This window comes from Bombyx mandarina, chromosome 02 (genome assembly GCF_030267445.1).
Source record: "Bombyx mandarina strain Sakado chromosome 02, ASM3026744v2".
Lineage (NCBI taxonomy): Eukaryota > Metazoa > Arthropoda > Insecta > Lepidoptera > Bombycidae > Bombyx > Bombyx mandarina.
This window is the reverse complement of record NC_143209.1, coordinates 1,861,890-1,875,066: the sequence shown is the minus strand read 5'-3', so window position 1 is coordinate 1,875,066 and position 13,177 is coordinate 1,861,890. Positions and strand designations below refer to the sequence as shown.

Here is a 13,177-nt window from a genome sequence, read left to right as displayed (position 1 = left end):
ATAGACTGGGAGTACAATTTGAAAGTACTTGTAATCTTAAAGAAACGGCCTTTGTATAGGCCGTTTCTTTGTTGTTGTTGAGTGTTGATTTATTGTTGAGTGATTAAAAGACTGATAATTTTTGGAAATAATTAGCAGTAGAAAGATCAAGTTTCTAAGGCACCAAAAAGGAATATAAAGAAGAATAATAGTATACTAGGTATGAGAGTTAGGATATTTAATAAACTACCAAAGAAATTAAGAGACTTAGACGATTTTCATTTTAAGAAAAAACTAAAAAGTAATCTTATTAGTGGAAATTATTATGACATAAATGGTTTTCTTAGGGACGACATTGAAAATAAATGGATTTTTTAATTATTGGTTGAATTATGGATGAATGAATGGTAAATTATATAATATTATAATATCTTGCACTGCACTAAAATTCGCATGTCAAATAATGACAAAGCATACACGCTGCTTTTAACTTATGTAATAACTAATTTTCACTATGCTTGGCGAATAAATGATTTCTTTCTTACCTATTTAATATGCTAAAAATATAAAGTAAATTAATTAACCAACTCTTTCACTTTTCATTTTACAGAATAATAGAGTGTTTTAATTAGTACCTGCATACTATAAGCGTCTGTTCAAAATCGAATCATGTACCTATTAGTGCGAATTTAATGGAACAATTTCGATGATGAAGCATCAAGTACGTAAGTTTGTTACTAAATTTAGAATGATCGTAAAGCTATCTCGTAAGTCGGACTATTCAAACTTATAAATAAGCTCTGGGAAAAGCCCTCCTGTCAGTGTATCCTGAGAGCTATGACATATCATTTTTGGGACGAGATTTGAAAACATTACTGATCAGTAGGTTGTTCCCTTGTCAATGCTATTCTTAAAATCAAAGACGGACATTAAGATAACAGAAACGATTGAATTTCACCACATCTTTCTCAGTTTGGGTAAGAGCCAACTTTGAATGACTGCGATGTTTTTAAACTGCAACAAGTGAAGTCACGTAGCCTTTATCCGAGTTAAAATGAGAACGCTTTGGTAAGTGTCAAACCGGCTAGTATATAAAAGGGGAAGCAAGTAGCGGAGCTAGGCGTATTAATTGTCTTTATATTGAACATGGCCAAGGAACTTTTTATCTTCGCCCTAACCAGTTTTGTGCAGGTAAGTTTTTCTTCTTCAATCTCGAGCTTTTAATTTATATAAGTCTTTGTGAGTTCGTGCTAGGCTAGCTAGGTAGGCTCGATCTAAGTGCTTTAAATGGTAACAGGACGTATTCTGAGCAGTCAAGATGCTCAAGATGCTAGTGTGAATCTTTCTTGTTACTTTTTAGGTCAAAACTAATTAATATGGACATTGAATGGTTTAAAAAAAAAAATTTTTAAATTGAGTGGCTATTTAGGTAACATGATTTATTTAGTACGTAAATTTTTAGTTTAGCCTCATTCAGAGTGTGTTGATGTTCCCATAAACTAATTATAGTTAGTTAATTTAATAGAAATGTTTTTATTTTTATTTTTTTTGTATAACATTTTAAATAATAAATGAGACTCTGATCTGATCTGATCCCTGAGAGAAAGAGAGAATGATAGATGAGCAAGAAATTGGAACTGCATTTGGTTCATACAAAAATATTCTCCTGACAAACTGCTACTTTCACACTTCCAACCAATTCATACATAATAATGTAAAACCAATATATTTTGAACCCAGACTACTTTTAAAGTTCTACTATCAGAAGAGCTACACAGAGGAAAAGAAACTTTTTTCAACTTTCAAAGTTTATACAGTATAAGTTGCAATTACCTCTTACGTGTTTTATGAGAGAAGTTTTGAACGAAGAAAAAGCTTTTCTAAAAACCAATGCTCCTCGTTTTTGGGCATTCGTTTGTTTGTTTTCACTTAACGAGCATTTCCTAAATTGTGAATTACTATTTAAGTAAGAAGAAGATCGATAGGAGCGTATTAGTTAGTAACTAAAGGAATGGAAGGAAGAAATAAAGGATTGTATCGCATTTACTCACTATAGCCGAGAAAGATTATACTCATTTCGAATCAGTTGACCAACACAGGATCTTTTGTTAATATTGAATCATTAAGTTAGAGACTCGTTAAGAGAGAGATTAAGAGAGAGAGAGAGAGATTAAGATAGAGAATCATTAAGTTAAGTTAGAGAAAGTCCGGACTTAAGTGAATTGGAATCATCTCCTTTTTAACCGCATCAATGAAGAAATGAGGATCTCTGGGGACGCTTAACAAAGCTTCGAGCCTAAATGTCTTACTAAAAACAAAATATGTTTCAAAATTTTACAAAATATTATGTTTAATCTAGTACTGAATATTTTGAGTTATCGGATAATGTCAAAGTAATAACCGCAAAAAGAAACATTAAAATATGTGTATTCCTCGATTAGCATTATCTTTTCTCGTAGAAGGAAGATGAAGCAGCTGATTTGTTACTGGTGGTAGGACCTCTTGTGAGTCCGCGAGGATAGGTACCACCGGCCTACCTATTTCTGCCGTGAAGCAGTAGTGCGTTTCAGTCTAAAGGGTAGGGCAGCCGTTGTAACTATACTTGAGACCTTAGAACTTATTTCTCAGAATGAGTGGCGCATTTACATTGTAGATGTCTATGGGCTCCAGTAACCAGGTGGGCTGTGAGCTCGTTCACCCATCTAAGTAATAAAAAAAAGCTGAGGAGTTAATCCTTAAGTCTTCTGATTAATATCCTCAAAAACCACTATCATTAAATTTCCTAACTTATAATTGATGTCAATTATGTTTCAGGCCATATCCAGCCAGTGCATCGGTCATGCCCTTTATAAAAATGGATTCCTCAGACCATTTGGTGGTCGGGGCTACGATGGGCTGTCGCTCTTCGGCAGGCATGGTCTCGGCCAAATATGCGGCTGCGGCTACGGAGGCGTCCCATCATCTTTTGGCGGCGGTTTCACCGTTACCAGTTCCTCTCCTGTCGCCCCTACCGGACTCGTAGTAACTTCAGAGAACGCCATTGAAGGAGCAGTCACCGTCATTGGCAGTCTGCCGTTCTTGGGCGCTGTCTCGACCGATGGATCTTTTCCCACTTCTGGGACCGGTGCCATTTCGAGCTGTTGCGGTGATGGCACCGTTGGCATTGTTTCAGAAAGCTTTATCTCACCGATCATTGGCGATTTTATTGTTCCCTCGGTGACTCCAGTTGGTTTCACTTCCTTCCCACGTGGCTTATGGGGCGGCTTTAGGAAAGGCGGTTGCGGTTGTAGGGGTGTCTACTAAATCTAAATAAAAAATATATTTGTGGTATTTGGTATGTTGTATCAAATGGCGCTGATTTATTGTTGAAGCGCTATAGTCGTTGCTAGTGGTGAGAATTAGAACGTGAATGATGTTGATCATAGGGATATATGTATACTTAATAAATGATTTAAACTAACAAAAGGAAATGATTGGTCTTTTTATTTTTTGGTGTACCAAATTTGTTAGGTGCTAAACAAGATGGAGAGGGTAGGCGAAGCAGTGCCACGATTACATCGACTGTGTATTCATAAGTGATTAAAAATAAAAAAAGTGTACTAAACTATTGAAAAAGTGAATAAAAGTGACACTTTACACTTAATAGAATTAGTGGAATAGTAGACTTGAAAAAAGAACCGAAAAATAGAAAAATTGGACGAACATTGTGAAGCCGGTGCTATACCTTCAAAAAACAAAGTGGATTGTTGTGGTCCGGCAATAACCGGTGACGTGCAAATAACTAGTGAATACAATTTTAAAAACAGTGAATAGTGAACCTAAAAAGAAAAATCTTAATAATTACAGCCTTGGAAATAAAAAACTAAACATCGGAGTTATATTGCTGTAATCAGCGCCATCTACCAGCGGACGACACAAACACATATTTAGATAATCAACCATTTTGTCAATAATTACCGGCATTCTCATACCTAAATTCTGTTTGTGCTCAAAAGAGGGCACCGCCTGTTTGAAAACAAAGATAAGATTTTCTTGGAATCGTCGTTTGCTTCATAAATCCCAGTGAATTATAACAATGGAAGAAATAATAACCACCCTACGCTTAATTCAAAAAGATCTCGAAGACCAAAAAATCGCAATAAAGGAAAGCGGTATATAAGTTGCAAAAACAGTTACGGATAATGTGAATCTGATTTTAGACGAAAAACTAAGTCAACTTGAACAAAAATATAAAACCCTAGAAGAACAATTTGAAATGCAGGAACAAAGACTTCATATATTGGAGAAACAGGCAAGAAACCGAAATATTGTATTTTTTGGCATTAAAGAACACAACTCAATCTACTCTTACTCGGATTTAGAAACGGAAATTATTAATTTCACATCAAAATATCTGGGAATCAAACTAGACCGAAAAGAAATTCAAGAAATCAGAAAAATAGGGAAAAATACAAAGAAACCTAGGCCTATTGTTATGACACTGACCACAGTTGGTAGAAAAATTGAAATTCTCAAACAAAAGAAGCTATTGAAGGATTCAAACTACTACATTAAGGAAGATTACCCACAGCATATTCTAGAGAAACGGAGAATGCTACAGGAACAAGTAAAAGTTGAAAGAGATAAGGGTAACAAAGCTATATTAAAATACGATAAAATAGTTATAATAGGAAAACAAGAAATAAATAATCGATTAGGAAAGAGTAAACGATCTCTCCCGACATCGCCTCAAGAAACCGATAATCGCATTGATTCATCACCTAGAACTCAACCAAAAAAGAAAAACAAACCTGCATTGAACACCTCACAGGGCACAACTAGTTGTTCTGAAAATGTAGTCAAGGCAGGGATCTTCAACTATTTGGCGAATAAAAATTCAACTAAACAAGTTTTGCCAAAACATAATCCGAACCAATAGCAATCGGCACACCCTCTCAAAAACAAAAATAATAAAAAACACAACACGGAAAACCATCTTCCAAGCCGGCTGGTCACCGTGGAAGAGATTGACCACTACCCTTCAAAGAAACAATTAGAAATTGGCCCAAAATCCGGAAATCTATCAACAAACAAGTTATACATAGCAACATATAACGTGAAAACACTCTCTTCATATGAAAGACTATTAGAGCTCGAAGAAACCTTGAAAGAAATAAAGTATGACGTCATTGGTCTCTCAGAAGTCAGGAGAATGGGTTGTCAAATAGAAGAATATGAGAGCACGATATCATGTTATGTAGGCCACACGCCAGGACTTTACGGCGTGGGTTTTTTAATAAAGAAATCCTTACAACCTTATATTGAACGATTTATAGGCTTCACGGAAAGAATCGCCCTGCTTAACCTCAACATTCAAGGATATATTAAAAGCATTATACAAGCCTATGCCCCCACAAGTCTTTCAAGTGAAGAAGAAATAACAGAATTTTATCGAAGTTTGGACATAGCAATTCATATATCTTCAAAAAATCTTATAATTATTGGAGATTTTAATGCAAAAATAGGTCAACCACTAAAAGAAGAACATATCGTTACAGGAATATATGGATATGGAGATAGAAATGACAGAGGTCAAAGATTATTAGATTTTGCTTTTGAAAATAGACTTTCAGTGATCAATACTTATTTAAAAAAAAAATCGCTCTGGTTTCGACGAGCAACACGCCGCCCTCGTCGCGGTCATAGGTGAGGACCTCTCGCTGCCGCGCGTCGTGGCTACGATGCTCGGCAGCGACGCGTCCTGGAAGGCGATGCTCGACTTCTGCGAGTCCACCATCTCGCAGAAGGAGGCGGCGGAGCGAGAGAGTGAGAGCTCTTCCCTTTCCGCACCGATCCGTCGCCATCGAGCCGGGGGCCGGAGACGGGAATACGCCCGTACGTCCCGGCCCCTGTAGTTAGCGGCCTCCCCCCGGTGAAGGTCAAGGGGCGACCTGAGGGGGTGAGGCCGCGCGGCGCGCTACCAGCACTCTAGCGCGCTGCCGTGGAGTGAATAGAGCGACCGGTCGACGGTGTATCGCGTCCCGACCCGGCAGGCTGGTTCTGGTCCAGCGGGGTATTCCGGGACACCAGCGGCACCGTCTGGGCGGCCCGACGGGCTGCCGTACCGAGACGGCCGACGTTTCAGAGCCTTCGATTCGCCTCGAAGGCTCCGTCGGCTGGGCGTCCTTGGGGTGAGCCGCGCCGTCTGGTTGTAGTGTTGACCGCGGTAGCCCCCCTACCTCATCCGGGTTCTGACCTCGGAGGGGATCGGACGTCGGGTGTAAGAGTGCAGGGGAGTCGTTTAGTGGGTGGGTCCTAAAATCCTTGGGCCCGCGGTCTGCTCACAACACCATGCAGATCGTTGAGTCTCACATACCCCGCGCGCCCTTTTTGCGCGGGGACCTCGTAGGAGGTTCGGCCTTCTACCCGAAAAAAAATATGGAATAAAAGGCTTAATAAATAAAAAATAAAAAGCAAGATAGCTGAGATTCTTGGATAGTCCAGTTGCGCTGACCTAATGGCTAAGGCGCTCGGGATTCTTGTATTAAGCGATGCCTTCAAAAATCTCACATGCAGATACCAACTTTTACTAAACAATTTTTACTAAAGTGGTACGTACTCATAAAATATTCACGAGTGCCTTCCCTGACGAAGGACTTGACTTGACTTGGTTTAGATGGGTGGACGAGTTCACAGCCCACCTGGTGTTAAGTGGTTACTGGAGCCCATAGACATCCACAACGTAAATGCGCCACCCACCTTGAGATATAAGTTCTAAGATCTCAGTATAGTTACATTTCAGTATCAATACCGTTGAAGTTGCCGTGGCCTGAAGGATAAGACGTCCGGTTCGGTATCTAACGATGCATCGGTGTTCGAATCCCGCAGGCGGGTATCAATTCTTCTAATGAAATACGTACTTAATTAACAATTGTTCACGATTTACTTCCACGGTGAAGGATTAAATCGTATAATAAAAATCAGACCCGCAAAATGGTAATTTGCGTCATTACTGGTGGTAGGACGTCTTGTGAGTCCACATGGGAAAGTACCACCATCCTACCTATTTCTGCCGTGAAGCAGTAATGCGTTTCGGTTTGAAGGGTGGAGCAGCCGTTGTACTATACTGAGACCTTAGAACTCATATTTCAGGATAAGTGGCGGCATTTACGTTGTAGATGTCTATGGGCTCAGGTAACCACTTAAGATCAGGTGGACCGCGAGCTAGTCCACTGACTTAAGCAATTAAAAACAAATAAATAAAAACCCACACATCCGGGTAAAACTTGGGTAGCTTCTTGTTTTTTTTTTCTACCTAAGCTTAAGAGGCTATGTCAGCGTAACCTAAGAAGTAGGTGAGCTCACGGAGTTCAGACCTGACATGGCGCAGGGTTCGACGAAAACGATGACCGGTGCTTGAGGTACCTAAAAGCACCGTTAGTGGATCGGGAGGATCCGAAATGACGTGTTTAGGACCACTTCTTGGAGTTGGGCGAGAAATTACTAACACTAGTGGTCGCCCGGAACTCGAAATTCGACTATAATTAATTGAAATTAAGAGCTTGTACACTATTATGATTCTATTTTCAAAGACTTTTATACTTCTATAATCACAAATTTCGCCAAGACTGCGCTATAGAAAAATATTAATAAAGACAAACAATATTTAATCTATTCTGAATTTGACCACAGACGTGAAGAACAAAAGTTTGACAATAAATAAATAGTATGGATGCGTGTGTGCGTCAAATATAGTGTGTGTAGTGTTCTGCACTCCTTCTCTATGTCTATATACATAAATAAAATTAGAGTGTCTGTTTGTAGTAACCGTTTTTTACTACATGCTTATGAATAATATTTACGGTACATACACCAAAATAACATTTTTTACAATTTTTGTCTGTCTTTCTGTCTGTTTGTTCCGGCTAATCTCTGGAACGGCTGAACCGATTTTAATGAGACTTTCACTAATAGGTAGCTGATGATATAAGGAGTAACTTAGGCTACTTTTTTTAGACTAGCTTCGCCCCGCGGCGTCAACCGCAGTTATTGTCGTACCGCGCGCAACATGGCGGGCTTCGCCTATCAATAATAAAATTTAATGTTTCCGAAGCGAAGCGGGGGCGGATCGCTAGTTCTCTATAAGTGTGGGAAATTTCAGACTCCTCCGTCCGCGCAATTTTCGTAAAAAGGGATACAACGTTTTTGCTTCACGCATTAATATATAGATTACGGATACAGATTAATTACATGATCATGAAAAGGCCGCATTAAAGAACAGTATTCAAACCCCGATATTTTACAAACACGCAGAACCAAGAATTAACTAATATGCTTCTATCTGAATCATCATCTATTTGAAACTTAAGACAATAACCACTAACTAGACCTGTTTGAAAAAATATATCTTCATTTTTAAGGTTAAGCCCTAACAATTTCTTTTTGTCTATTATCTATTTGTTTATTTGTGTAAAAAAATACAGAAACAACCCAAAAAACAGTTCAAACTAATCTTAGGGCTTATCTCATCATCAGCACATATTTATATCAACACATGTATTTCTTGTCTATTAACTTTCTGTTTCTGTGAAGTAAAGCTGTTGTATTCTTTGTACGAATAGCACTGCTGCTTGAGATACAGGTTTTATCACCTAGTTCAAGCACAGATGCACATTATGCTTGTGTTTCTACTTCTATGTTAACAATAAATAATAAAAATAAAACACTTAAGTCTTTCTTCTTCTTCTTCTCAGCCGTTCACTCCTGGCGGAGTGATCGTGGTTACGTAAGTCTTAATGTTTGGTTGCGGCTTTTGAGAGACTTCTCCATCTTTTTCTATTTGTGGCGGTACGTGTACACTCAGTAAGGGAACACTTCGTAGATAACTTAACCAAGTCTGTCCACCTTGTGGATGATCGGCCGCGAGAGCGTTGACCGTCTACTCTTCCTTGAACCACTAAACGTTCCAATGAGCTTAAGTCTAGGGGATCTTAAATGTTAAGTTTTATTGTTTTTGCGTTTATACCGTTTTAAAGTCATAAATTTTTATATAATTATATATTACACGATTCAATCTGTATACATTTCTATGCAATAAAAATGTATATGATCAAAATTATTGGCATCGATATTGTGGATGTGTAGCATTAGCTTGGTTGCGGCTTAGGAAACAAAAGTAGCTCGGCGTGTTTAAAGTTAGAGAACTCTGGTATCCTTATTCATTCATCATTTTGGCATTCTTCTCCTGTCTAGTATAATCCTGGATAGCTTTTACTAATAAACATCACATTAGTAATCGATCCACTATGGGTAAAGGAAGCTAATCCCAGAGGTCATATATCATGTGAATATACTATTCTGGTGACGTTTGGTAAAAATGAAAGATCCTCTACAGTATTAAATCAAATTACAAATTAGGATCAAATACCAAATAGCCAGTTGAAAAGTGAAAATATAATTTAATAAAAATCGCAATAAATAAAGCAGACAGAAGTATCAAATACTAGCCATACTCGCCCGCTTCGCTGGGCATTTAAAATTAACATTATTGTTTTATTGTCATTATTATAAGGAAGACCTAAGACTCATATAAATATTAGCCTATCCCTAAAGTACATGTATTTTCTACATGGATACCAAGCTTCAAGTCAATCGGATGCATGGTTCAGAAGTTATAACGGAACATCCGTAAAAACCACTGTAGATTTATATATTAGTACAGTGGTCGTCGTGGCCTAACGGATAAGACGTCCGGTGCATTCGTGTTGAAGCGATGCACCGGTGTTCGAATCCCGCAGGCTTGTACCAATTTTTCTAATGAAATACGTACTCAACAAATGTTCACGATTGACTTCCACGGTGAAGGAATAACATCGTGTAATAAAAATGAAACCCGCAAAATTATAATTTGCGTAATTACTGGTGGTAGGACCTCTTGTGAGTCCGCACGGGTAGGTACCACCGCCCCGCCTATTTCTGCCGTGAAGCAGTAATGCGTTTCGGTTTGAAGGGTGGGGCAGCCGTTGTGACTATACTGAGACCTTAGAACTATATCTCAAGGTGTGTGGCGCATTTACGTTGTAGATGTCTATGGGCTCCAGTAACCACTTAACATCAGGTGGGCTGTGAGCTCGTCCACAAAGCTAAGCAATAAAAAATAAATAAAAAAAAAGATAGAGATATTTCTCATTCTTTAGTAGGTTTTGAATAAATTGATTTTCTGTCCTGCATATAATAGATGGTATTACTACATACAAAATTAGTTAGGAATCTAGAAAATCTTATGAGCGAGCTCTTTCTAGCTAAAAATATTTCAAAGCCATTCAACGGCCGTCTGGTGTAGTGGTAAGTGACATGGTCACTACACAAGGGGGTCGCGGGTTCGAATCCCGCCAAGAGAAGATATTTGTATGATAAATATAAATGTCCTTTCCAGGGTTATGGATGTATGTTAAATATATGTATGTGTATAATAAAAATCTTACATTTATATCCGTTATCTGGCACCTGTAACACAAGTTCTTTACGAACTTATCACGGGACCAGTTAACGTGGTGTGATTGTTAGTAAATATTTATTATTATTTATTATCTATTTTGACCATACAATCAAGCGTCTTAAAAGCAATTAAGACGCGACTGACAAAGCAATGGCAATTTTGTGATTCCATTATCGTCAAGTTCGTGATCGTTTGCTAATGTTCAATATTGTTTATCGCTAATTAAACAATATATGTTAGAATTTCTGAGTAACATGTGTTTTGCATAACCGCGTTATATATTACGCAATCGAAGCTATAAATGAAGGTGGATTTGATAAAAAAATGTTATTGAACAACAGCGTTTTCGTCCGCAAGATGGGTCGCTGGTACCTTATGTGTTTGTTGGGTCTTTTGGCTCAGGTATGTAGTTTCAATTTAATACATTTTTATGGCTCAGATGACTGGATGAGCTTATGCCTATCGTTGGTGTTAAGTGGTAACTGGAACCTATTGACATCATCAGTTTTGTAGTACAATGGCTGCCCTATCCTTCGAATCGAATCGCATTACGACTTATTATAACTACAGTGCGTTTCCAGAGACCTTTTTCGCTACGTGCCATCCGGCTCTCTTCCGCGGTTTTTCTCGTGCGCTATGACATGTCCTTCTTCAAACGAGACTTGCGGAGATTAGCTTGCAGCTTGGCTCTGCTCCTGGCATTGCTGAAGTCCATGAGTGACGGCTACCATTCGCCATCGGGTGGACTGTGCGCTTGTCTGTGTACTGGGGCAAAAAAAACTTCCCCACAGAAGTAAGCGGGTTAGTGGTACCTAACCATGCGGGCTCACAAGATACCCTACCACTAGCAAAAAACCTTAACGCAGTTCCACTAATTGTTGTTTATTTGAAATAACACATGTCAAAGATATTTAGGATCCAATATTTTGTGGTTTGTATCGAAATTCGGTGATAACAAAAGAAAATTGTACAATAAATACTATTGTATAAATCAATAGCTGAGTATCTAGAATAGTCTGGTCTAGATTCAAATTCGACTCAAAAAGCATTTGAGATCCAACAAGCCAGATAATGCCATGAAAAAAATTCGTGTAAGTATAGTTTCTAGACCTAATTCTTAGATGGCGCTGCGACATCTGCGTTATCGGAGTGATGCCAATGATATATTTATGCAAATTAAGGAAATTATAACCTCTATATAGTTATTGGAGTTAGGATTATCAACCTTTATCAAGTGAACCAACCATATTCAAGTTAATTCGTATGACACTTTTAATGTTTTTCCAGAACGCTCTTTGCCAGGTACTTGGAAACGTGGGTTGCGCTTGCAACGTTCGTCAGCCATATGCTGGAAATGTGGGGTGCAATGCCCCGTGCGGTGGTCCAGTTGGCTACGGCGATGTGGCCGTGTCGGGTGAATTGCCCGTGGGTGGCAACACTGGCGTCTGTGGGAACGTTCCTGTAGTGGGGTATGTGATGTTCGAGGGTACAGTGCCGGCTGGAGGATTGGTGAGCGTGGCCAACAACTGCGGATGCAACGGTCCTGCGTATTAATTTTTCTTTAAATGAATAAAATATTAAAAAAATAAATTGATAATAACCCGTTTCTTTTATTAACTCAACAAGCGGCCCGTTCCGGCTCCGCTTGGGTCTTTTACAAAAATTTCAACGATATTTGACGTTGTCTTATTTTTTCAATAAAAGAACACTTATTGCGGCATAACTATAATAGTTAGACATATGCTGTTGCGACACTTTTTGTAAATAATAATGTGTTCTATAAAGTCGTAGTACATTATTTTATTCTATCATCAATAGTTTTCGCAGGGCACGCGATGTAATGAATATCTTAGCTAATTTTTTTTACACTTTGGGTTACATTATTGGAGCTTTAGTAAAGATCCCTAATTTTTTCCAAAACATATTTATAGCCTATGTCACTCGGGAATAGTGTAGCTTCCAAACAAATTTTTCAAATCAGTTCAGTAGTTTCGGAGCCTATTCAATACAAACAAACAAATATTTCCTCTTTGTGACATTAGTACAGATAAATCATTGTCTTGTCTCTTTGTTTTGCTTTGAGGTTATCCTCTCTGAGGAGGTTATGTTTGTTAATCTATTACCTAGATTATCTAGATGACCGAATCTACAACGTTCGCGCACAACATAAAAATGATTTTGTAAATTATAATTATTATCAGTACAGATCGGTTTTAAAACAGTCTTACTAAATGATATATCGCAAATATTTTACCTCTTGCATCAGCGTTCAGATAATTATATTAAAGACTCCTTATCTTACATTTAGTGACCGTGCAGTATATTGCTCGATACTTTGACAAATGATGGTCCTTCGTGCCATTGCCTTAACGCCAAAACACCTGCTTGCGGATTTAAATCTGTCAGACTTTTAACCAAGCACTGACAACTGGGCCTAGGGTTGTAGATTTGATTCACACTTTGGGCATGTATTGACGTGACATACAGGTTTGGAGCTAACAATACTTTTCAAATTATCAATTTCAAATTCGAATTATTAATTATTCTTAAATTTATAAATAGCTATAAGCGGCGTTTGGAATTTCCTTTTTTTATTTATTTTATTTATTGCTTAGATGGGTAGACGAGCTCACAGCCCACCTGGTGTTAAGTGCTTACTGGAGCCCATAGACACCTACAAATGCGCCACCCACCTTGAGATATAAGTTCTCAGGTCTCAGT

The 13,177-nt window shown here is 38.3% G+C and overlaps 1 protein-coding gene and 2 pseudogenes across 1 annotated transcript; all 3 read left to right on the top strand.

Moving 5' to 3' along the window:
- The first annotated feature begins 1,125 nt into the window (after positions 1-1,125).
- LOC114251174 (chorion class CB protein PC404 pseudogene) lies at positions 1,126-3,282 on the top strand (annotated as a pseudogene).
- Positions 3,283-3,881: 599 nt separating this feature from the next.
- LOC114251173 (uncharacterized) lies at positions 3,882-5,668 on the top strand (annotated as a pseudogene).
- Positions 5,669-10,780: 5,112 nt separating this feature from the next.
- On the top strand, positions 10,781-12,010 carry LOC114251151 (uncharacterized). Its single transcript, XM_028185330.2, has 2 exons — positions 10,781-10,858; positions 11,744-12,010. Exons 1-2 carry the CDS (start codon positions 10,781-10,783, stop codon positions 12,008-12,010), a joined length of 345 nt encoding a protein of 114 aa, XP_028041131.2.
- Positions 12,011-13,177: the final 1,167 nt, after the last annotated feature.

Excerpts from the sequence above, each read along its gene's own strand:
- LOC114251151 (XM_028185330.2), top strand. The coding sequence starts at position 10,781 with ATGTTATTGAACAACAGCGTTTTCGTCCGCAAGATGGGTCGCTGGTAC. Across the intron at positions 10,859-11,743 it reads TGTTGGGTCTTTTGGCTCAG|AACGCTCTTTGCCAGGTACT; the intron begins GTATGTAGTTTC and ends ATGTTTTTCCAG.